This window comes from Muscardinus avellanarius (assembly GCF_963383645.1).
Source record: "Muscardinus avellanarius genome assembly, chromosome: 12".
Taxonomy (NCBI): Eukaryota; Metazoa; Chordata; class Mammalia; order Rodentia; family Gliridae; genus Muscardinus; species Muscardinus avellanarius.
This window is the reverse complement of record NC_137798.1, coordinates 30,063,167-30,089,242: the sequence shown is the minus strand read 5'-3', so window position 1 is coordinate 30,089,242 and position 26,076 is coordinate 30,063,167. Positions and strand designations below refer to the sequence as shown.

Sequence of the window (26,076 nt, the reverse complement as noted above, 5' to 3'; positions counted from 1 at the left end):
GGCGTATTTCTTCTTGGTTTTGAGTTCCACTCTGAATCCCTGCAGCGTGTGCTGAGCTCAGCCACTGAGAGCTTTAGATGCTCCCTGCGCCGAGAAATCCCGCCTGGCTGTTCCGCAGCGGCTCACCTTGGCTTGCTGTAGCCGTCTGGTGAATTCACCGCTGTTGCCGGCAGTATGGCGCTGCTGCCGTGTCCTCGGACGTGAGGCCGGTGTATCTCCTCTGTGGCTCTGAGCTCTGTTCTCAGCCCGCTTTCTCTCTGGAGCCTGGTGATTTTTTTTGTTTCTCTGGTGATGGTGTTTTCTGGCTATGAAAGGCGCTGATTTTGTGGTACTGGAGATTGGTTGTTAGCGGGGCTCTTAAGCCCCGCTTTTCTCGGTCGCCATCTTGAGCTAGCCCCAGTCTTCTTATTTTTGAAACAGAGTCTCAGTGAGTTGTGAAGGGCCTCACTAAGTAACTGAGGCTGTTTGCAAACTGCTATTCTCCGGTCTCAGCCTCCCAAATGCTGTGATTACAAGCGTGTGCCACCACACCTGAACCTGACTCTATTTATTTATTTATTATTTTTTTGTGGGTCTGGGATGGAACCCAGGGGCATTCGACCTCCAAGCTACACCCCCAGTACTTTTTTTGTTGTTCTTTGTTTGTGGGTCTGGGGATGGAACCCAGAGGCATTTGAACTCCGAGCTACACCCCCAGCCCTATTTTTTATTCTTTATTTTGAAACAAGGTCTCACTGAGTTGCGAAGGGCCTCACTAAGTAGCTGAGGCTGTCCGCGAACTGCGATCCTCCGATCTCAGCCTCCCAAATGCTGGGATTACAAGCGTGCGCCACCACGCCTGGCTTCCCAGTCCTATTTTTCACTCTTTCTTTTGAAACAGGGTCTCACTAAGTTGCAGAGGCCCTCACTAGGTAGCTGAGGCTGCCCGCGAACCACAATCCTCTGGTCTCAGCCTCCTGAATGCTGGATTACAAGTGTGCGCCACCACACCTGCCTTATTTAAATTTTTTTAAACAGGGTCTCACTAAATTGAGAACGGCCTCGCTAAATTTACTGAGGTGCAAAACTTGTGATCCTATTTCAGTGTTCTCTAAGTACTAGGATTACAGGTGTGTGCCACTGGGCATACTTCATTGTAATTTGTGTGTGTGTGTGGTTCTGGAGATTAAATCCAAGGGCATTCTACCCTTGTGCTTTACCCCCAACCTGATTTTGTTTTGAAACAGGGTGCTATTAAGTTGCTGAAGCTGTTCTCAAACCTGCAGTTCTTTTTCTAGTGTATTATATATCCTGGCATTTCAAAATAAAGTACATCCCCAGTCTTATATAATTTTTTTACTTTTTCTTTTCTTTTTCTTTTTTCTTTTTCTTTTTCTTTTTTTTTGCGGGTCTAGGGATGGAACCCAGAGGCATTTGACCTCTGAGGTACACTCCCTTTCCAGTTTTTATTCTTTATTTTGAAACAGGGTCTCACTAAGTTGCGGAGGGCCTATGTAGCTGAGGCTGTCCATGAACCGTGATCCTCTGGTCTCAGCCTCCCAAATGCTGGGATTACAAGAGTGCACCACCACGCCCGGTTCTTTTTCTGTTTTGAAACAGGGTCTTGCTAGGTTGCTGGGCCTCAAACGTGTGATCATCTTGTCTCAGACTCAAAGTTGGGATTATAGGCATGTGCCACCACGCCTAGCCCTAATCTCACTCTTTTTTTTTTTTTTGTGGTACCGGGGATTGAACCCAGAGGCATTCTACCTCAGAAACAGGGTCTCGCTACATTGATGAGTCTCACTTTATTTTGAAACAGGGTCTCACTAAGTTACAGAGTGCCTAAGTAGCTGAGGCTGGCCTCAAATCTGTGATCCTCCTGTTTTAGCCATCCAAGTACTGGGATTACAGGCATGAATCACCACACCCAGCTCATTGTACACATTTGTGTGTGTGTGTGTGTGTGTGTGTGTGTGTGTGTGTGTGTCTGAAGATGGAATCCAGGGGCATTTGACCTCCGAGTTATATCCCCTGCCCTGTTTTTTATTCTTTATTTTGAAACAGGGTCTCACTAAATTGTGGAGGGCCTAAGTAGCTAAGGCTGTCCACAAACTGCGATCCTCAGGTCTCAGCCTCCCAAATGCTGGGATTACAAGGGTATGCCACCATGCCCAGCTTTTTTTTTTTTTTTTTTTTTGGTGGTACTGGGGGTGGAATCCAGGGGTTTTCCAGGCTATATTACCAGACCCATTTTATACTTTATTTGGAAACAGGGTCTCACTAAGTTGCTGAGAGCCTCACTAAGTAGCGGAGACTGGCTTTGAACCTGTGTGATCCTCCTGTCTCAGCCTCCCAAGCACTGGGATTACAAGCGTACATCCCCATTCCCAGCTCTCATTGCACACATTTTCATAACATAAAATTGTATTAAAATGTCTTTATTGAGAAGAATAGATGGTTCATAAAGCCTTGATCAGATAAGGCTTTGAGGATATTAACAATCTTAATTTGGCACCTTGGAAATAATGCAAATAACTGAGTGGCATCATGGGAGTGAGGTGGCAGCGGGGGATCGCCAGGGCAGGTGAGAAAGGCGTGCTTTACACTAGGCAGAGTAATTTGAGGAAAGGAAATAAATAGATGCTGAGGGTTTGGACAGATTTTTTGTTGGTGGCGTTTTTTTTTTATGGTACTAGAGATTGAACCCAGAGGCATTCTACCACTGAGCAACAAACATCCCCAGCCCTTATTTATTTTTTTGAAACAGGGTCTTACTAGGTTGCTGAAAATCTCACTAATTGCTGAGGCAAGTCTTGAACCTGTGATCCTTCTGTCTCAGCCTTCCAAATACTGGGATTACAGGCATGTGTCACCATGCCCAGCTGGACAATTGCTCTTTATTATTTTGGTACTGAGGATTTAACCCAGGACATTTACCTCTGAACTACATGCCAAGCCCCCCACCCCCTTTTTTGTGATACTGGGGATGAACCCAGGGGCATTCTACCTCTGAGCCCTATTTTTTAGTCTTTTCATTTCTGAAACAGGGTCTTACTGAGTTGCGAAGGACCTTGCTAAGTAGCTAAGGCTGTCTACGAACCGTGATCCTCTGGTCTCCGTCTCCTGAATGCTGAGATTACAAGTGTGCACCACCACGCCCGGAAGTTACTCTTTTAATATTACATTTTTGGACCCCGGAGTGGTATCTCAGCTACTTGGGAAGCTGAAGCATAAGGATCATTTGTACCCAGGAGATCGAGACCATCCTGGGCAGCATAGTGAGCCCTTATCTCCAAACAAAATTAAAACAATCCCAAAATATATGAAGAACTTAAAAAAATCAATAACCCAATATATATATATATATATATTTTTAAACGGGTCTGGGGATGGAACCCAGGGGCATTTGACCTCCGAGCTACACCCCCTGTCCTACTTTTTATTCTTTATTTTGAAACCGGGTCTCACTGAGTTGCAGAGGGCCTCACTAAGTAGCTGAGGCTGTCTGCGAACCGCGATCCTCCAGGTCCCAGTCTCCTGAATGCTGGGATTACAAGCGTGCGCCACCAGGCCCGGCATTCAATAACCCAATAAAAAATGGACAGCTGAACTAGACTGACACTTCTCAAAAGAAGAATTACTAAGGGCCAATAAATATATAAAAAAGTTAAACATCACTAATAATCAGGAAATGCAAATCCAAACTATATGGAAATTCCATCTAACTCCAGTTAGAATGGGAATCTTCTAGAATACAAACAATAATAAATGATGGCGAGGACGTGAGGAGACAGGAACCCTTACACACTGTTGGTGGGAGTGTAAACTAGTAGACACTGTGCAGATCAGTACAGAGGTTTCTCAAGACTAGAAACGGAACCACCATACGATCCAGCTGTAACACTCCTCATTATCTTCCCAAAGAATTAAAAGTCAAAATACTATAGTGAGCCGGGCGTGGTGACACACGCTTGTAATCCCAGTATTCAGGAGGCTGAGACAGGAGGATCGTGGTTCACAGACAGCCGCAGCTACGTAGTGAGGCCCTCCACAACTCAGACCCTATTTCAAAATAAAAAAATAAAAAATAGGGCAGGAGTGTGTAGCTTGGAGGTTGAATGCCCCTGGGTTCCATCCTTAGACCCGCAAAATAAAAAAAAAGCAAACAAACAAAACTATAGTAATACATGCACATCCATGTTCATATGATATCTTTGTGTGTGTGTGTGTGTGTGTGTGTGTGTGTGTGTGTGTGTGTGTGTTACTGGGAATGGAACCTAGGGCATTCTATCCCTAGCCCTATTTTTATTTATTTATTTTGTGGTACTAGAGGTGGAACCCAGGGGCTTTCCTACCTCCGGGCTACACTCCCAGACCAATTTTTTTTTTTTTTTTTGGGTGGTACTGGGGTTCCAGGAAACCCTTCTACCTCCAGGCTACACTCCCAGACCAATTTTTTTTTTTTTTTTTTTTTTTTTTGGTGGTACTGGGGTTCCAGGAAACCCTTCTACCTCCAGGCTACACTCCCAGACCTATTTTTTTTAATACTTTTTTATTTGGAAACAGGGTCTCTTAAGCCAGCGTGGCTGGCTTTGAACCTGCGTGATCCTCCTGTCTCCACCTCCCAAGCGCGGGGATTACAAGCGTGCACCACCACACTCAGCTCAGACCTATTTTTTATATTTTATTTGGAAATAAATTTATATTTATATTTATATTTATAATTTATTATAAAAAATAAATTTATTTTTTATATTTGGTCTCACTAAGTTGTTGAGGGACTATGTAGCTGAGGCTGGCTTTGAACCTGTCTCAGCCTCCCAGGCACTGGGATTACAAGTGTGCGCCACCACTCCTGGCAATTTTTTTATTCTTTATTTTGAAACAGGGTCTCACTGGGTTGCAGTGGGTCTCACTAAGTAGCTGAGGCTGGCCTTGAACAGCGATCCTCCTGTCTCAGCCTCCTGAATGCTGGGATTACAAGCATGCGCCATCACGCCCAGCTCCACATCCATGTTTTTAACAGCACAAGTTATAAAAGCTAAATTATGGCACCAATCTAGGTGTCTACCAACAGATAAATGGATAATGAAAGTGTGGTATACACACAAATATATAGTTCTACTCAGCCATAAAGAAGAAAAACATGCCATTTTTAGGAATGGATGAAACGAGAATATTACTAAGATAGTCTCAGGAAGTCAAGAGTTGTATATTTTCTCTCATATGTGGAAGCTAGAGAAATAGAAAACAAAAGGGTCTTCAGATGAAGGAAAAGAGTGACCACTAGAATAGCTGAAAGGAGCTGGGTGTGGTGGCGCATGCTTGTAATCCCAGCATTCGGGAGGCCGAGACAGGAGGATCGCTGTTCGAGGACTGCCTCAGCTATTTAGTGAGGCCCTGTTTCAAAATATAGAAAAAATGGGCTGGAGCCTGGCATGGTGGCGCATGCTTGTAATCCCAGCATTTGGGAGGCTGAGATTGTGGTTCGTGGACAGCCTCAGGTACTTAGTGAGGGCCTCTGTAACATAGTGAGACCCTGTTTCAAAATAAAGAATAAAGCCGGGCATGGTGGCGCACGCTTGTAATCCCCGCGCTTGGGAGGCGGAGACAGGAGGATCGCACAGGTTCGAAGTCAGCCGTGTTGGCGTAAGAGACCCTGTTTCAAAAATATAAAATAGGTCTGGGAGTGTAGCCCGGAGGTAGAAGGGCTTCCAGGAACCCCAGTACTACACACACACACACACACACACACACACACACACACACACACACACAATAATATAATAATAATAATGATAAATAAAATAAATAAAAATAAAATAAACAAAATAAAGAATAAAAAATAGGGCAGGGGCTGGACGTGGTGGCACATCCTTGTAATCCCTGCGCTTGGGAGGCGGAGACAGGAGGATAGCTCAGGTTTGAAGCCAGCCTCACTGGCTTAAAAGACCCTGTTTCCAAATAAAATATAAAAAATAGGTTTGGGAGTATAGCCTAGAAGTAGAAGGGTTCCATTCCCAGTACCACCAAAATAAATAAATAAATAAATAAATAAATAAATAAATAAATAAAAGATAGGGCAGGGGGTGTAGCTCAGAGGTCAAATGCCCCCAAGTTCCACCCCGAGCCCCCCCCCAAAAAAAAAAGAATAGTTGAAAGGAGCTGGGCGTTGTGGCGCACACTTGTATTCCCAGAGTTTGGGAGGCTGAGACAGGAGGATCGCACAGGTTCGATGTCAGCCTCAGCTACTTAGGCTCTCAGCAACTTAGACCCTGTTTTCAAATAAAATATAAAATAGGGCCGGGCGTGGTGGTGCAGGCTTGTAATCCCCACGCTTGGGAGGCGGAGACAGGAGAATGGCGCAGGTTCGAAGCCAGCCTGTTTCCAAATAAAAAGTATAAAATAGTTCTGGGAGTGTAGCCTGGAGGTAGAAGGGTTTCCAGGAACCCCAGTACCACCAAAAAAAAAAAAAAAAAAAAAAAAAAAAAACGGTCTGGGTGTATAGCCAAGAGGTGGAAAAACCCCTGGGTTCCACCCCCAGTACCCCCCCCCCACACACAAGAATAGTTGAAAGGAGCTGGGTGTGGTGGCACACACTTGTAATCCCAGTACTTGGGAGGCTGAGACAAGAGGATCACAGGTTCAAGGACAGCCTCAGCTATTTAGTAAGGCTCTCTGCAAGTTAGTGAGATGCTGTTTCAAAATGAAGAATAAAAAAATTGGGCTGGGGGTGTAGCTCGGCGGTAGAATGCCCCTCGGTCATATCCCCAGTACCCCCATTACCACACACACAAAAAAAGAATAGTTGAAAGGAACTGGGGAAGGGAGGTGGGGAGGAGAAGGAGGAAAATTGATGAAGGTAACAGTTCAAATAATGCTACATCCATTTGTGAAGGTATCACCACCAGTCTTACTAACACATACAGGGGGGGAGTAGAGTGGGGTCCAAAGGGATATACACCAAGTGCTGTGTGCGTGTATGTTTGTACAACTTTCAACCTAGCTACGATATTACAATGCACCAAATATGTGTAATATATATGTATATGTATATGTATATGTATATGTATATGTATATATATACATATGGTGTCCCCCAGATATCCTATTTTGAGAGAAAGAGGTACCCCTTTCAGTCCTTGCTGTGAAAGTCTGTGAGTAGCCCTGGAAATGAGAACCTGGGTTTGAAAATTGCCTTAGAGAGAAAGACCCTCTGGGGGAAAGCTCTATCAGAGCTGAATGTGAAAGCCATCTCCCTGGGCTTTGGTTTGGGGCAGGAGGTGCGGGGATGGGGCTGGTGTGTGCTGGCCAGGTTCTCTCTGGCTGTTTTCATTTGCTCCCTCTTCTGAAGGCTGGAGCAGCTCTACAGCAGAGCCTACGCAGACATTCCTAGACTCCAACAGGACATGTGCGTATCCTCTGCTGTCTTGATGTTTTCTCCCTGGGACGTTTCTGAGGTTGGTGAGGAAGTGCCAGTTGCAAAGCTCAGTTAGTAAATGATTTTAGTACTTCCTTTCATCTTGGGGTGTCAAGGGGAATGTTTTCTCCTACAGAGGAACAGATTGCAAAGGCATTGTTGAAACTGTGTTTGTGTTTTCCTGGGGATTGAACTCAGGGGTGTTCTACCTCTGAGCTACACCCCTTGTCCATTTATTTATTTATATTACTATTATTATTATTATTATTATTATTATTATTATTATTATTATTATTATTATTTTGGTGGTACTGGGGTTCCTGGAAGCCCTTCTACCTCTGAGGTACACTCCCAGACCTATTTTATACTTTTTATTTGGAAACAGGGTCTCTTAAGCCAGCGCGGCTGGCTTCGAACCTACACGATCCTCCTGTCTCCGCCTCCCAAGAGTGGGGATTACAAGCGTGCGCCACCACGCCCGGAGCCCCTCACCCTTTTAATTTTTTTGTTTTGAAGCAGGGTCTCACTACTTTGCTGAGGCCGGCCTCTAGCATGACAGGCCTATCCCAGCCTCCTAAGTACTGGGATTACAGGTGTGTGCTACTACACCCAAATGAAGCTGTTTTCTTGAAATAAGAGGACAAGAGACCTCAGATCGGAATGAGACAGAGACACTGAGTCAGGTTCCCAGAGTTTATTGAGGGAGCCAAAGCCAGTGATAGGACAGTCCATTCCAACCTCTCTCCTTGAAGCCGCTGGCCTCTCGCATGACAGGATCCTCTGGGAGGTAAGACCTGTCCCAGGTGGGGCCACGTGGAGATTTTAGAGACTCTCACACCACAGCCAGTCCAACCCCAAAGACTCAGGCGTGAGAGAAGACATAATCTCTACCTGGAGGGCGCTGAGGGAACACCTTTAACTCACCCTGCCCTCCCCCAAATACCACAGGAAGAAAGGCCAGGACACCTGGCCCAGTGACTGGCCAATCTAATTCTCACTATGAAGACCTGGGCAATGGACCTGGCCAACAAGTCCATTTAGACCTGGCCTCAGGTGTCTGCTCTAGAGCCAACACCTAACCTCCAAACATGATTAAAAACACTCAGGATGGTTTTCTTGCTGGCAGAAGCCACACCCCAGATAATGGCAGTCCTGCCAGATCCCAGCCAGAGATGGGGACCCAGGCAGATGGTGTGAACACGAGAGGAGACTACTCGGCCCTATAGGGTGGCTCTTCCAGGGCTCAGCTGGGGCCCAGAGCCTAGACTTCTGTTTTTTGCCATCCAATGCCAGTGATTCCTCCACACATTCCCAAAAAGGGAAAAGGGAGGAGGAGGCAGAGTTTGTTGAGAGGGTCACCCTGTACGGGGCTGGAGGTCAGATCTACTGGGGCGAGGAAAAGGCTGAAGAGGGGCGGGGCACTTGGCGGGGGGCGCTGCAGCATTCCTCGGACTCTGGCATGTCATCCTGGAAGTATTCAGCCTGGCGGTACTGCCACAGGCGCAGGTTCCCGTCCCACTGCAGCGCAGAAGGTGGCAGCGGTCAGGGGGCCCACCCCTCCCAGGTCTAGACCCCAGACATATGCCAGCCCCTTTAGCCCCTGTAACCTCACCGAACTGCTGACAATCTTCTCTTCGAAGGGGTGCCAACTGACATCACGCACACAGGCCTTGTGGTTGGTGAGCTTCTTCACAATGTGGCCACTGAGGAGATCGTACACTGTCCAGGAAAGGCCAGATGAAGAGGACTGCCACAGGACCTTCAAAGCACCCCTGGCCCCAAGTGACACCACTGACCTGCCTCTCAGGCAACTTCCCACCGTATCTGGGAGCACAGCCCAGCTCAGAGGACAGTGTTATTTCTGTTTCTTCCTCCTGCTCCTTTCCCAATCTTGGGTAGGGGATGCTCTAGTGGAGTGTGGGTCCCCTGACCCTGACCTTTAGCTAAAATTCAGATATGATTGGACACATTCAGGGTGGTATGGCTGTAGACGCCTTAGCTAACATCCAACAGCTTCCAGATCAAAAATCACAGTGACTTTAAAGCTTTTAGTATGACACAGAAGGTGCCAAAGTGAACCCTGGACTGTCTGCAGGCACCTGTGCCTTCTGTTCCTTGCCCGGACAGAGAACGTCTTTCTTTTTCTGCACAGGTCTCTCTGAGCACCTAGCTAGGTGCAGCACGCTGTCAGCTTCTTCTTCTTCTTCTTCTTTTTTTTTTTTTTTTGGTGGTACTGGGGTTCCTGGAAACCCTTCTACCTCCGGGCTACACTCCCAGACCTATTTTTTACATTTTTATTTGGAAACAGGGTCTCCTAAGCCAGCACGTGCAGCTGGCTTCGAACCTGCGTGATCCTCCTGTCTCTGCCTCCCAAGCGCGGGGATTACAAGCGTGCGCCACCACGCCTGGCAGCTTCTTCTATCTATAGCTCTGTTGTGTTTCTTCTTGTGTGATCCTCCTGTTTCGGTGACGGCACGTCCTTTACTACTCAGTACTGTCTTTTTGTGTCATTCTTTTTGCCTCTGTTCCTCCTACCTTTCATCTGCAACCCCTTTCCTTGACTGGCTAAAAAACCAGAACCAACTATATTTTTGGCAACCTATTATGTTTACTGACTAGAATTCTATGTTCCTTCTCTTAATTTAAAATGCCCATGAATAGAATGTTTTCTATTTCTCTGTTCAAGCCTCCCCTGCTCCAGGCTAAATTAAATTTCACTTGTAGTTGTCATTGGGCTTTTGTGTGTGTGTGGGAGGTGCTGGGGATTGAACACATGGGCTTTCTACCTCTGAACTATATTCCCAGCCCTTTTTTTTTTTCATTTTGAAACAGGGAATTGCTAAGTTGTTGAAGCTGGTCTCAAACCTGTGATCCTCCTGCCTCAGGCTCGCAGGTATGTCATGGGCTTGTGAAATGCCACAGGAACACTCTTGTTCTTCCCAAGCCCCTGTTCTGACACAATCCTTACCAACCACTTTGCCTGTGGAGCAGCCGCTGTAGATGAACTGCTGGCCCGTGCTATGGGTGGGGGAGAATCGGCAGCGGATGAGGGTGTGCAGCACTCCGTGGCCCCGGTAGGTCATCAAGGAGCTGTCCCCTGGGAGCTTCAGCTTCCGCCAGGCTGGGCAAGAATGAATGGAGAGGCCTAGCTTAGGGAGTCTGCTTCTGGATTGTCTTGTATTACCAACCCTTAGCAAAGACTCAGAGAGTCAATTGCCTTTTCTACCTTTGTCTGTTGATGTGTGTGTGTGTGTGTGTGTGTGTGTGTGTGTGTGTGTTGTGTGTGTGTGTGTGTTACTAGGGATTGAACCCAGGGCCTTCTGCATGCTAGGCAAGAACTCTACCACTGAGTTATATTCCAATCTCCAACTTTTGACTCTTTCCCCATCTGACCGTCAGCAGATAGTCACTGATACGGTTTTTGTTGATTGCCATGAGTATAAAATACTTTTGTATTGATTGGTTCTGAGTATTCCCCAGTCCCCACTCCTAGGAACCCCTGCTATCCTCGCAGTTAAGTAAATAAAGAGGCAATGCCTGGACAAGGGGATGTAGGAGGATGCCAGAGCTCCCAGGCTCTATGCAAATCCACTGTGCCCAGAGGAGGCCCCCAGTGATGAGTATTCTCACTGCCACTCCTGACTCTTAACCTCCAGATCTCGCTTCTACTTCCATGCTCACCTTTTTTGGGTACCTGTTGCCAGCGGTAGTCCCAGTTTTGCTGTGTGGCAGCCTGGCGTGATGCTTCCATGCCTTCCCGGGTGGAAAAGCGTCGGATATCCCAGAGCTTGATGGTCTGGTCTTTGGAGTTGGAGATGAGATACCGGGCATCACCCTACAAACCCAAAGTCAAATAATGAAACATCAGAGGTTGCCAATGTCAGTACATGTCAATTTCATTCCTCTGCTCTACCTGCCAGATAAGAACTCTAGCGCGTTGCTTACTTGCCTCTTTCTTCTCCAGGTCAGCTTACGTTTGATGTTCTGCTTCAGATACCACCCACTGGCTAGGTTTTCCTTTCTTTGCCCAGGGCACTGGCTGAGTCTCCTATTCTACCCTAGATCAGACTGTCTTCTACTTTTCTTATAAAGAAAACCCTGCTCCTTGACTGGCAGGTACAGTGGGAGTTCATGTTTCCTGGCTTCCTCCCCTTTAATTCCAGCTCTTGCAGAGCCTGGCTAAAGAGGAACTGGTCAGGTTCCCACACCTGCCTACTTTCATGCTTTCCCAGGCAACCAGAACCTTAGTGTCCTGGCCACACAGTTCTGCCCCTTCCCACCTTGCTGTCAATGAAGGTGATGCCATCCTGGTGTCCGGCCAGCGCGCCCACGGGCTTGGGGTCATCCTCCCGCATGGTGCGTCGATCCCACACTTTGCAGATGGCATCATCTCCCCCGGAGAACAGGATCTGGGAGCTTATATCAGCAAAGGCCACTGCATTCACATCATCTTCATGAGACTCAATCTAGGGAAGGAGGCCAGGGCACTAAGACTTCTTTCTAGTCTGTGTGTGTGTGTGTGTGTGCGCGCGTGTGCACGCACGTGTGCGTGCACTCATGTGTGCATATGTGCGTGTGTGTATGGTGCTGGGTATTGAACCCAGGGGCATTCTACCCAAAATATACCCCCAGCCCTATTTTATCTTTTATTTGGATACAGTCTTGCTAAGTTACTGACAGCTTCACTAAGTTGCTGAGGCTGGCTTCAAACCTGTGATCTTCCTATCTTGGCTTCCCAAGTACTGGAAATACAGGTGTGCACCACCATGCCCAACTTTTCTAGTCTTAAAATAGGCCAGAGACCAGAAAGCAGAGGCTCTAATTCTCAGGAACAATACCTGAAGGGTGCGTCGGTTTTGTTCTCGGTCAAAGACATACAGGCAGCCATCATTGGCTCTGAAAGGGAAGGGATAAGGAAGGTGGTGGAGCCAGGATGAGAAGAATGCTGTTATGACCTCAGCCTGCCCTGGAGAGTCCTACTGAGCGGCCCTGCTGAGGGGAAGCCCCGTTTCTTCTTGTACAGGCAGTGGGAGAAGAGTCAGCTTTGTTTTCATGGATGCTTGCCACCTGCCACCTCAGGTTAGGGAAATGGTGAGCAAGAAGGGAAGCGCTCGTAAACCTTGATCTTGGAGAGGCTGGTCGCTCTCCACAGCTGTCGGTGCGGTCTCTGTAACAGCAGAACTGATCTCTGGCAGACCTTGTATCTCATTAATTGAGGGAGATGTCCCTCACAAATACTCACCCTCCTAGTACTTCTCGTCCATCTGAGGAGACAGCAATGGAGAAGACAGCAAAGCGGCGCTCATCTGGCCTGAAGAGGGTAAAGGAGGAGCTAAAGTGGGCTTCCCCTCCGGTTTTGTTAATCTACACAGAATATGATGACTCTAAAAGACAGAACACAGACGGCCTGCCAACGTATGCTAGACCGCAGCTAACCTCGGTGAGTATTCTACCCTCCACCTCAGGTTGACAGGATGGGAGGATCCCTCTCAGGAATCACACAGAGAAACTTGTAACCAGTATACTTTTCCCTCTAAGCAGGAGTTCCAGTTCAAATATTTGCTCCTGGAGAGCCTTCCTTGAGAAGCTTCTGATGAGCACGATGAGAAAGAGAAGCCAATACCTTAGATCCAGGGCAGTGTGTGTGTCTCCTTCACCATAGATGTTGCAGATATGAACTAAGAGAAGTAAGAGAAACAAGAGTCTTTTAGGACTGGGGAAAGAGAGTGGAAGAGAAGCTACGGAGGAGACAGAACAAAGGGTGAGGATGTCAGAGCACCTTAAGAGTGATTTTGCCAGGACAAGGCATGGCGTCTTGGCTCAGAGAAGGGCACATGGAGATCTCAGGTTCCAGGCTGGAGAACAGTGGAAATTTGGTGCGTACTCACTGTAATCAGACCAGCTAGAGTAGAGGAAGTGGTTCCCATCAGGGGTGAAGGCCACATCCAGGACGCTCCAGCCTACATCCCGGGCCTTGATGCTCTTGAATTTATGGAAGCGGCCATACCGGCAGTCATATAGTCGGATAGTCTGGTCTGTATAAGTAGAGACCAGGCAAAATATGGAAACCCTCTTTGTATCCTTCTTAGATCAGACCTCTCTCTCTCAGTCTATCTGTGGAATATTCCCTCTATCATGATCTAGCTAAGCATCCCTAAGCCGGGTCTGAGCTCCCTGGGTCTGGGAACTTTCTGGTTTTAGTGAAGAGAAGTTTTCCTTGTTCTAGAGAGAGGCAGTTTATAGGGCCAGGATTTGATACCTTGGCAAGCGGACATGAAGATTTGACCATCTTTGCTGTAGATGCCACAGAAAGCCTTCTGAGAGTAGGTATCAGTGAAGCCCAGATCATTGGGCAAGAAGCTGTGGAAGCAGAGGAAAAGTGAGGGTAAGGGGAGCTCAAGATGAGGAGAATCCCAATTAGCAGAACGGAATGTCAGTACAAGGACATTCTTCTCTTTTGGCTTTGTGTATAATATCCTGTCTTGCATCCATTCCACCATCCTCTAAATTTCTCTACCTTTCTGCTTTTACTCTCAAACCTTGAACCCAGTTTAACCTAACCTTAATATCTCTAAGGATCCTCTAACACCTACCCCTTCGAAGTCTAGGAGATAAGACCTATCTGGCCTTAGAGTCTTGCCACCAAGCCCCCATACTCACTGAGACATCACTCGAGACTGTTCTCCAAGGGAGAAGCTTCCCCGGTGGCAGAGGCCCCGTTCTCTCTAAATGGAAGGGATCGGGGAACATTGCTAGCAGAAGCAGAGGGCCACTTCAGTCACACCAAGCCCCCTCCTCCAAGGAAATTGCTCTTGCTACAGAAACAGATGCCATCCACAGTAGTCTTCCCCACAGCACTCTGGTAAGGGCTGACTGACTCGCCAGCCCCAGAACTTGAGGCTTCCTTGGAAAGCTTGCTTCAGTTTTCTCTGGGGCTGGCATAGCTTCAGGATGCCTCAGCAGGCCTGCTGTCAGGCTGGCTGGAGGTAGAGAGGCCTACCTGGTGTAACATTCGAGGAAAACTGTGCTCCTGGGCTGCCCGCCTAAGTCCCAGCCGCCCCGTGGCCAATTCCACCTGGGTCTTGATCTCATTGCATTCCAGCTCCCGGGTGTCAGGGGTTGCATCCACTGTACCAAAAAGAAGTTTCATCCTAGGTGTTTTAGCCCCAGAAGATTGCTACCAAAGCTGTGCCCAAGCCCACCCAATAAAACTGACTATACTGGGCTGTAAGGACTTCCTCACTCCTTGAATTATCTTCATCAACTTAATCTATGATTCTTCACCAGAATAAAAAAAAAAAGTGTGTGTGGGGGAGGGAGAGAGTTTCTAGCTGGGTTTGGTAGTACATGCCTGCAATCCCAGCTATTGGGGAGCTGAGACAGGAGGATCCCAAGTTCAAGGGCAGTTTTGGTAACTTAGTATAATCACATCTCAAAATAAAAAGGGGTAGGGGTGTAGCTCAGTGGTAGAGCACCCCTAGGTTCAGTCCCCGGTACTACAGACACACACACACACACACACACACACACACACACACACACACACGTCTTCTAGTGAAAAATCTTCCAACATTAAGGTTTTGCTCTGCCTTTTTTCTTACCAGGTGGGTTGTATCGATCCCCAAGGCGACCATCCCAAGCGCTGTCATGCTCTTCCTCTGAGTCCGAGAGGGCCTGGATGAGTTGTAAATTTGCTGCACCTCCTCCCTGAACCAACCTTACTTGGCCTCTGTGGAGAGACCCCCCCCATTATAAAAGAGGGGACCCCTTCCCTCAAACCAACCAAATTCAGCGTCAATGGCTCTTAGGCCATTTCATTTGGTAGTCATTTTGAAGTTTGAGGCTGACTAGACTTTGGCTATTATTTTCAGTCTCCCAAAGGACACAGTAGGAAACTGATTCGTCCTCTTAAAGCAAGATAGAAAAGTCCAACATGCTGTGCAGATAGACCTAGCAAGTTGACTTTGAAGAGAACTAAGAAGTTGGAGAGCATTTCCTTCTGGGTTCTGCTTGAGGAATCTAGTATAGAACACAATATTCTGAAGGGATCCTCAGGCTTATCTTCTCTCCGAGAAACCATAAACAAATACAGTTACACCCTTTCCCAATCTTTGGTGGTCATTCCCTTCAAGGCATTTTCCCTCAAGGATAGAGTTAGAGTTGGGTCAATTTAAACTTGTTTTTCAAGTAAATCCACCCGGTTCATATCATATGTCAACGGCTTCAACATCCCCTCCCCCCCATTGTTTACCTCTTATATCACTCCTTGCCCACAAATGTCCTCTTTACTTGAAAAATGATTCCATTTGTGTAGTCATAGCCAGAGAGGAGGCCCTGAGCTGCCCGTGGTGATGGGCCCTAGGTAAGAACCACTGAGTATGGAGCTGAGTGCCATGGATGCCGAGCAGTGAAAAGGCTGGTTTGTTCAAACTGAGCAGCAGTCCTGGGCTAATCCCATTTCCTATCCTCTGTCATTTTCCTGCCTGGAGTTATCAAGAGACTGTAGTGGCACCTTGTGGGGTCTCACCAGAGGGGAAGTTACCTGCGGAGGAGATAGGCCAGTACCTGGGCCAGATCCACATCTTCATCCTCCTCTTCCTCGTCCTCACTCCGACGCAGGCCAGCTCCTCTTCGGGGCAGGCCCTCAGAGGGGTCTCCAGACCCGGATCCTGCACTGCTGCTATTCCGTGATCCCATCTTCGGGTCACAGCATCCTTACGTCCTGTGCAGGGACTCCTCCTGTCACCTCCTTGGGTTTAGTGAAAGCAAAGCCTGCTCTAGAAACACCCGGATCTCTTGAGTTGAAGCGGTAGCTATCTCTAGAAGGGGATCCTTCCTAGGGACTGAGATCCCTTCTCTTTAGCCACTGACAACTCCCAACGCTTAGGGAACAAAAACCTTCCCCAATCCTGTGAAGCAAAGAAAGTAGAGTGAAGCCTAGAGCGCAACCCAGGCTCGCCAATGAAAAACCTCTGAAGAGGAATTTCCCAGGTTCCTACCCTAAACTCACCTATCAAAGTCCCCGGTGTGTGGGGGGGTGGATTCCCAGGTAACCTCTTCAATCAACCAATCGAAACCCCTCGCGGAAGCAAGCACCTCACTAGCTTCTCTGATCCAACCAATCAACAACCTTAAGACACAGAGACCCCCGACGCCCCCCCTTACCAACCAATCAGAGAGCTGTCTTGAGGGAGCCAGCAGCAGCGACAGCCAATGAGGGTAGAATTCGGCCTAACACCCCCTCCTTTGCCTCACGCCCACGTGGTGTACCAGGGGTGTGTACGCCGGGGGGGGGGGGAGAGGAAGCACTTCCCACGGAAGCCGGCGGTTACCGCCCCGTGCGAGACCACCCACCAGCCAGGAGCGGTCGCAGGCCCCGCGGTGCCCCGAGGCCCTGTTGACACCGCCTGCCGCCGCTGCGTCGGCCAACCGCTCCTCCGTCACGCGCCCTCTTCGTCACGCATCTCCCCGCTTCCCGGCCGGCGGACGGTAGACGTCATGCGACGCCTCTGACGGCCACGCCTCCTTGGCCCGCTAACTGGCCCGCTGAGCCCGGTGATTGACAGGTGGGCGGGAGGAAGTACACGAGGGGCCCGAGGGGAGGAGAAAGTGCGTGACCGACGTGGGGCGTTCACTCTTGGCGGGGAGGAGTAAGTGGGCACTGGCGGCTTCCTGGATCAGAGACGGCGGAACTAGACGTCAAGCCTGGGAGGCGGGGCTTACAAGAGAATCGGTTAGGGGTTCGCTAAAGAAAGGTATTTTAGCTACGGGCGCCGTTTGCCTTCTGTCCCTAAACACCAGCGGGCCTCGCACTCCTTAGACAAAGACCCCGAGCCGTTATGTACCCGCCGGCTAAAGCTCCATCGGCCCTGCCCCCATGAGTGTCCAGCGCCTTTGCGTCACAGATGGGACCAGGTCTATGGAGACCCTCCTTCTGGACTTGGCTTGTGGAAGGAAGCCTTGGTCTTGGGGATGGCCTTCTCTAGACGCCCCGTTCTCCTCTCTGGCCTTTTAAGACGATCCCTGGCTTCCCTTCGGTCTTTGCAGACGCTCCCTCCTACACCCGAAGTTCTCAGAGCCTTTCCGGGCTCGTCCCGAGACTCTCCAAGGGACTCGCAGGCTCCCCCGCAGGCTGGGCCCCGCCCCGGGCCGCCCCTTGTCCCTCGCTGCAGGATTATGAGTTTGGAGGCCGAGTCCAAGGCCGGGACCTGCCACGTTCCGGGATCCTCGCCAGGACGGGGGCGGGGAGGCGTGACCTCGTCGTGCGGCGCCCTGGCTTCGCTTCTGAGCTGCCTTTAGAAGTGCCGCGAGCTTCCCTCTGCCCTGAGCCCCCTGAGAGCAGGAGGGGCGAGCTGGCCCTTAGAACCCTGGCCTTGCTGGAGTCAGTCTTCCAGGGAGGACGAGAGTGCGGCCAGCCCTTGGGCAATGTCTGGTCCGCTAGAGTCCAGCCTACCGCCGGCTGCTGCTTCTTGAGCGGGCAGCCTGTGCTAGGGAACTGGCTCTGTGCCTAGGAGAGTCCCATGCTTGCTTTAATGTTGTGCTGTCACCGTTTCGAAACTCCTACTTTTTTTTTTTTTTTTTTTTTTTGGTACTGGAGATGGAACCCAGGGGCATTCTACCTCCGAGCTACACTCCCAGCCCTATTTTTTATTTTTGAAACAGGGGATCACTGAGTTGTGAAGGGCCTCTCTAAGTAGCTGAGGCTGTCCGTGAACTGTGATCCTCTTGTCTCAGCCTCTCAATTGCTGGGATTACAAAGCGTGTGCCACCATGACCGGCCGTTCTTACTAACTTAATTTATATTTATTTATTTTTTGCGGGTCTGGGGGTGGAACCCAGGGGCTTTCGACCTCTGAACTACACCCCCTGCCCTATCTTTTATTCTTTATTTTGAAACAGGGTCTCATTAAGTTACAGAGGGCCTCACTAAGTAGCTGTGGCTGTCGGCGAACCACGATTCTCAGGTCTCAGCCTCCCAAATGCTGGGATTACAAGCGTGGGCCACCACGCCTGGCTTTCTACTAACTTTTAAACAAGCGCCTTGCATTTTCATCTTGCACTGGGCTCCATAATTATGTAGGTAGTTTGTGACTTTAGGATTCCGTGGGTTTCAGGTTATCCATCCTAGAAAATCGGGGATCATTTTTTGAGATGGTCTTTCCCTCCTTTTTGTCCTTTATATTAGATATTTTTTTAAGTTGAGGTTATTTTTCACAGTTGCTATAGATTTTCCTTATTTCATGTCTATCCCTAGTTGATCTTCTGATCAGCAGAAGTAGCCTTTAACAATATCTGGTTCAGAAACCACAAGTGGCCCATGGTTCTTTACTGTTTAAAATACATGCTTGCCAACCTGATTGTTTTTCATGATTTTTTTTTTCTTCTGCTAGGCAAATATACCCACAAATGCCTTGCTTATTTTCACCTCTGCACCCTACTGGGATTTCTTATCTAAGAGAAGTTTGGTCTCTAAAAGTCAAATTCCTCACAGCCTTGCACTTTGACCCAGTGATACCACTTTCAGTAATCTACCGTGGACTTGCATAAAGATTTGTTTTAGTCAGAGGTGGTGGCGCACACCTGCACACCTGCACACCTGTAATCCCAGCTACTCATCACATTGAGACGAGACTGGAGGACATAAAGTTCAGGCCCCTAGCTTCAACCTCTAGTGTAAAAAAGAAAAAAAAAAGTAGCTTTCACAATTTCCTGATGAATAAAAATAAATTACAACATTCCCCCACCCCCTCCCAGTGCTGGGAATCAAACCTAGGGCCTAACACATGTTATTCAAGCACTTTACCATTGAGCTACACCCACACCCCCAGTCTGCTGCTATATCATCTCAATGGCTACCTGGTACATCTGTGTCTTTATCATGTGAGATTATATATATATATATATAATTTTTTGATACTTAGAATGGAACCCAGAGGCATTCTACCTCCAAGTTATACTCCCAACTTGATTTTCCTTTCCTTTCCCTCCCTCCCTTCCTTCCTTCCTTCCTTCCTTCCTTCCTTCCTTCCTTCCTTCTTTTCTTTTCTTTTCTTTTCTTTCTTTCTTGCAGGTCTGGGGATGGAACCCAGGGGCTTTATACCTCCGAGCTATACCCCCTGCCCTATTTTTATTCTTTATTTTGAAGCAGGGTCTCACTAAGTTGCGAAGAGCCTCACTAAGTAGCTGAGGCTGTCTGTGAACCACGATCCTCCAATCTCAGCCTCCCGAATGTTGGGATTACAAGCATGTTCCACCACGCCCGACTTTTTATTCTTTATTTAGAAAAAGGGTCTCACTAAGTTGAGGAGGGCCTCACTAAGTAGCTGAGGCTGTCCGAGAACCTTCGATCCTCCAGTCCCAGCCTCCCGAGTACAGGAATTATAAGCGTGTTTCACCACGCCTGGCTATTTCTTATTTTGAAACAGGGTCTCCCTAAATTGCAGAGGGCCTTGCTAAATTGCCGAGGCTGACTGTGAACCTGTGATCTTCCTGTCTCAGCCACCCAAGTACTGGGATTACAGGTGCGTATCACCATGCCTGGCTTCATAATTATTTTTAACCAATCCCATCCTGTAGAATATTTAGATCTATTGTTTTCAGGGTTCTGTGATTATCAATAATTGTTACGCAGAACATAAATCTTTTTTTATTTCTTTTTTTTAGTACTGGGGATTGGACCCAGGGACATATTTTTATGGTACTGAGGAATGAATCCAAGGGGCATTCTACTTCCAAGCTACACGGACCCAGATATTTTTTTTTTTTTTTGCGGGTCTGGAGATGGAACTCAGAGGCATTGGACTTCTGAGCTATACCCCATGCTCTATTATTTATTTATTTATTTATTTATTTATTTATTTATTTATTGGTGGTACTGGGGTTCCTAGAAGGCCTTCTACCTCCGGGCTACACTCCAAGACCTATTTTTTTTTTAAAATATTTTTTATTTGGAAACAGAGTCTCTTAAGCCAGAATGGCTGGCTTCGAACCTACGCAATCCTCCTGTCTCCGCCTCTCAAGCGCGGGGGTTACAAGCGTGTGCCACCACCCCTGGCCTTTTTTATTCTTTTCTGAAACAGGCTCTGAGTTGCAAAGGGCCTCACTAAGTAGCATAGGCTGTCTGTGAACGGTGATCCTCTGGTTTTAGCCTCCCAAATGCTGGGATTACAAGTGTGCGCCACCACGCCCAGCTCATACCCAGATTTAAAAAAAATTTTTTTGGTTTGTTTTTTGGTGGTACTGGGGTTTCTGGAAACCCTTCTACCTCCGGGCTTCACGCCCAGACCTATTTTTATACTTTTAAAAATTTGGAAACAGGGTCTCTTAAGCCAGCGCGGCTGGCTTTGAACCTGCATGATCCTCCTGTCTCCGCCTCCCAAGCGCGGGGATTACAAGCGTGTGCCACCATGCCCGGCTTCTTTTTTAATTTTAATTACATTTTTTTGTGTGTGATACTGAGTATTGAATCCAGGGGCATTCTACTTCTGAGCAACACTCCCAGCCATATATATATATATTTTTTTTTTGGTGGTACTGGGGTTCCTGGAAGCCCTTCTACCTCCGGGCTACACTCCCAGACCTATTTTTACATTTTTATTTGGAAACAGGGTCTCCTAAGCCAGCATGTGCAGCTGGCTTCGAACCTGCGCGATCCTCCTGTCTCTGCTCCCAAGCACGGGGATTACAAGCGTGCGCCACCACGCCCGGCTCCCAGCCATATTTTATTTTATTTTATTAATTTTTTGTGGTACTGGGGATGGAACCTAGGGGCATTCTACCTCTGAACTACACCGCCTGCCCTATTTTTTATTCTTTATTTTGAAATAGGGTCTCACTGAGTTGCAAGGGACCTCACTAAGTAGCTGAGGCTGTCCGCAAACCGTGATCCTCCTGTCTCAGCCTCCTCAATGCTGGGATTACAAGCATGCGCCACCACACCTGGCTTTTATTTATTTATTTATTTATTTTTGGTGGTACTAGGGATGGAACCCTTCTACCTCTGGGCTACACTCCCATACCTATTTTATATTTTTATTTGGAAACAAGGTCTCTTAAACCAGCGAGGCTGGCTTTGAACATGCACCATCCTCCTGTCTCTGCCTCCCAAGCGCGGGGATTACAAGTGTGTTCCACCATGCCTGGCTATTTATTTTTTGAACTGTGATCTTGCTAGGTTGATTAGAGTCTCACTACTTGCTGGGCCTGTCCTCAAACCTTTGATCTACCTGTCTCAGCCTCCCAAGTACTGGGATTACAAGCATGTGCTACCACATCCGGTTTTTATTTTTTGTTTTGAAACAGGTTTTTACTAGGTTCCTGAGAGTCTTGCTAAATTGCTGAGGCCAGCCTTGAACCTGTTATCCTCCTGTCTAAGCCTCCTAACAACTGGGATTACAGGCATGCATACTATGCCCAGCTGAACCCTGGGGCATTCTACTTCCAAGCTACACCTGGAGCACTTTTTATTTTTTTTGAGACAGGATCTCATTAAGTTGCTAAAATTGGCCTCATATTTGTGATCCTCATGTCCCAGCCTCCAAAATATTGGGATTACAGTCATGCATTAACCATGCCTGCCAATTTATTTTTTATTATATGCATTTTATGGGGATTGAACTCAGGGCACTCTACCACTGAGCTACATCCCTAGCCCTTTTAATTTGGGAAAAGGGTACTGGGAATTGAACTCAGTGTCATTCTCTTTCCAAGCTATACCCCCAGCTTTATTTATTTATTTATTTATTTATTTATTTATTTTTGAGGGTCTGGAACCCAGGGGCATTTGACCTCCAAGCTACACCCCCTGCCCTATTTTTTATTCTTTATTTTGAAACCAGGTCTCACTAAGTTGAAGAGGACCTCACTAAGTAGCTAAGGCTGTCCGAGAACCTTGATCCTCTTTTCTCAGCCTTCCGAATGCTGGGATTACAAGCGTGTGCCACCAAGCCTGGCTTCATTTGTGTGTGTGTGTGTGTGTGTTACTAGGGGTGGAACCCAGAGGCTTTCTACCTCCGGTCTATACTCCCAGACCTATTTTATATTTTATTTGGAAACAGGGTCTCACTAAGTTGCTGAGAGCCTCACTAAGTAGCTGAGGCTGGCTTCGAACCTGTGTGATCCTCCTGTCTCCACCTCCCAAGCGCGGGGATTACAAGCATGCACCACCACTCTGGCCTGGCTTCATTTTTTATTTTAAATAGGGTCTTACCAAATTGAGAAGGGCATTGCTAAATTGCTGAGGCTGGCCACAAGCCTCTGTGATTTTTCTTTCTTTCTTTTTTCTTTTTTCTTCTTTTTTTTTTTTTTTGTAGTCTGGGGATGGAACCCAGGGGCATTCGACCTCCGAGCTACACCCCCTGCCCTATTTTTTATTCTTTACTTTGAAACCGGGTCTCACTGAATTGCAGAGGACCTCACTAAGTAGCTGAGGCTGTCAGCAAATCGCGATCCTCAAGGTCTCAGCCTCCTGAATGCTGGGATTACAAGCGTGCGCCACCACGCCCGGCTTAAGCCTCTTTGTGATTTTTCTGTCTCAGCCTCCCAAGTACTGGAATTACAGGTGACCACCACCGTGTCCCACTTATATGTAAGTTTTTAAGCTTATGAACTTGATTATGTCACTTACTTGTGTCTTGTAATGTTTTTAATATTTGCATGAGCAGTTACATTTTAGGGTATACTAAATGTCTTACTGAAGTAAATAAAATGACCTTTCTTTGAAAAATAATTATCACTGAGTCATTTTGATACGTTCCGTTGGCTTTTGCTTTCTTGGTTTTGAAATTCGGCACGTTTCTGGTTAGTCTGTAAAGTGCTTTTCCTTTAGACAGCTTTTACTTTCTCCAGCTCCACTTCAGGTTACTACAGCTAGAGGTGCCCACCTTCAGCACCCGCGGTAAAGCTAAATGTCAAGCCCCTGACTTCCTGCCTGACCGGCCGGGCTTCCTGCTCTCGCGCACGTCCACTAGGGGGCGGGCTGAGCCAGGGAGGGAGCTGGACCGCTTAAGGGCCTCGCTCTCACCGGTCCCGGGCCTGGACCGGAGACTCGCCTATGTCTCTAGGCAACAGGAAGGGAAAGTTTGATCATCTGAAGTGACTGATGCCCATTCGTGTGTTATACATTGTCTTTTTGTAGCATTCTCTGTGTAGATGGAAGGGAGAAGTGTGCCTCTATAAATTAGTATAGAGGGACTTAAAATATGATTAAGATGGCCCACACCTGTAATCCCAGTACTTAGGAGGCAGACAGGAAGATGGGAGTTTGGGGAAGCTTGGGTAATGTATCGAGACCCTGTTTCAAAATTACGGCTGGGGCTGTAGCTCGGTGGTAGATTTACTGGGCTCAATCCAAAGTAGAACACACACACACACACACACACACACACACACACACACACACACACACACGTTGATTAGAAAACATTTATGAGCCGGGCGTGGTGGTGCACGCTTGTAATCCCCACGCTTGGGAGGCGGAGACAGGAGGGTCGCGCAGGTTCGAAGCCAGCCGCGCTGGTTTAGGAGACCCTGTTTCCAAATATATAAAAAATAGGTCTGGGAGTGTAGCCCGGAGGTAAAAGGGCTTCCAGGAACCCCAGTACCAAAAAAAAAAAAAAAAACCATTTATGAGATAGGTGTCATCTCATGTCTTAGGTCTTAAGAACTAAATGTTTGCATGTGGGGAGGATAGGAACTACAGATGTAATGTAGAGGTAAAAACTCTTTAACCCTGATTTTGAACAGTATCAATATGATCTCAACAGGTGCTTTATTTTCCTATCTTTATGCACCAAAAAGGTCTAGAAATAACAGGCTGTCCAGGAGCAATGAACACTCCTAGTGCACAGACTGTAGTCTTAAAATACCATCTCCCACCGAAAGAAACAAGATCTTCTCGGATAAATGGTTTATTACAGATCTGGGCAGGAAATACAAGGTGAGTATGGAACACTTCACCATCCCAGATATGGAGGAGGACGCAGCAGAACTATCAGGATCAAGGCAAGAGGACCCGGGAGCAGAGCTCCATGGCCAAAGGGCAGTTTAATAAACATTAAGTATGGCTGGGCGTGGTGGCGCATGCTTGTAATCCCTGCGTTTGGGAGGCAGAGACAGGAGGATCGCGCAGGTTCGAAGCCAGCCATGCGTGCTGGCTTAGGAGACCCTGTTTCCAAATAAAAATGTAAAAATAGGTCTGGGAGTGTAGCCCGGAGGTAGAAGGGCTTCCAGGAACCCCAGTACCACCCAAAATAAATAAATAAATAAATAAATATAAATAAAATAAAATAGACATTAAGTATGTTTGAATCCATGAGCTCTTAACGCTGTACATATGACTAGTCACCTTCCTGAAGGACAATAGGAAACCAAATGATTATTTTTAATATGCTAAATAAAGGGGTAGAATTAAGCAGTGATCTTGAGGTAGGATGGAAGCAAATTTAAAAATAGAAAAGAAACATAAAGGAAAGACAAAGAAGCCAGGCGTGGTGGCGCACGCTTGTAATCCCAGCCCTATTTTTTATTCTTTATTTTGAAACGGTCTCACGGAGTTGCAAAGGGCCTCACTAAGTAGCTGAGGCTGGCTTTGAACCTGTACCTCCTGTCTCGGCCTCCCAATGCTGGGATTACAAGCCTGCGCCACCATGCCCGGACCTTATTATTTTGAAACAAGATCTCACTTAAGGTGTGGAAGGCCTCATTAAATAGGTGAGGCTGGTCTCACACCTGCCATCCTACTTACTGTCTTAGCCTCCCAAATACTAGGATTATAAGCGTGTACCACCACACCCAGCATGTATCTGTATTTTATTTTCAAATAAAAAGGTTAACTAAAATGTGTTAATTATGTTTTATTATTTATCTGGAATTGAAGGGCATATGGGTCAATTTTATTCTAGTTGACAAAAATCATTTTTAAGGTTAATACCTTCCAGTCCCCATGGATGTGTGATACTCAGAATTGAACCCAGGGCTGCTCTACCTCTGAACTGTACCCCAAGCCCTTTTTATTTATTATTTATTTATTTACTTATTAATTTCTTTTTGTGGTATTAGAGATTGAACCCAGGGGCATCTACCTCTGAGCTACACCCCAGCCCTATTTTTTATTCTTTATTTTAAAACAGGGTCTAAGTTGCAGAGGGCCTCACTCTGTAGCTGAGGCTGGCCGCAGCTACTGAGCCTCCTGTCTCAGCCTCCCAAGTACTGGGATTGCAATCGTGTGCCTCCATGCCTAGCTTATTTTTTTTATTTTGAAACAGGGTCTCACCAAGATGCTAAGGCTGGCTTAGAACTCGCAATCCTCCTGTCTCAGCCTGCTAAATTACTGGGATTACAGATGTGTACCACTGCACATGGCTCCTTGTACATATATTTTTTTGGTACTGGGGATTGAATCCAGGGGTATTTTATACTCAAGCTACATCCCCAGAACAATTTTATTTTTTATTTCGAAACAGTGCTTCACTAAGTTGATGAAAGTGTTGCTGAGCTGCTGAGGCTGGCCTCGATCCTCCTGTCTCCACCTCCCAACTACTGGGATTACAAGCAGTGGCACCACACCTGGCTGGAGTATTACTTTTAAAGGCACACAGTCCTGAGGAGAGCTGCTCTGGGTTTGGAGATGCCCAATACTCATTCACCCTCCCTCCCTTCCCTCCCTCTTTCTCCTT

General features: G+C 47.3%; 1 protein-coding gene across 2 annotated transcripts; it reads right to left on the bottom strand.

The window, feature by feature from the left end:
- Positions 1-8,785: 8,785 nt before the first annotated feature.
- On the bottom strand, positions 8,786-16,099 carry DCAF11 (DDB1 and CUL4 associated factor 11; the record flags this gene model as incomplete). 2 transcript variants are annotated; one of them, XM_080708168.1, is made up of 14 exons in its annotated part: positions 8,786-8,920; positions 9,015-9,121; positions 10,371-10,523; positions 11,084-11,237; positions 11,683-11,868; positions 12,241-12,298; positions 12,645-12,713; positions 13,026-13,080; positions 13,291-13,437; positions 13,662-13,762; positions 14,063-14,127; positions 14,403-14,530; positions 15,004-15,131; positions 15,945-16,099. In XM_080708168.1, the coding sequence occupies 14 exons, from the start codon at positions 16,097-16,099 to the stop codon at positions 8,786-8,788; spliced, it is 1,641 nt and encodes a 546-aa protein (XP_080564294.1). The 2 variants fall into 2 exon arrangements, with proteins under 2 accessions (XP_080564294.1, XP_080564295.1); XM_080708169.1 differs by having other exon boundaries at positions 15,004-15,076; positions 15,968-16,099.
- Between the last annotated feature and the right edge of the window lie 9,977 nt (positions 16,100-26,076).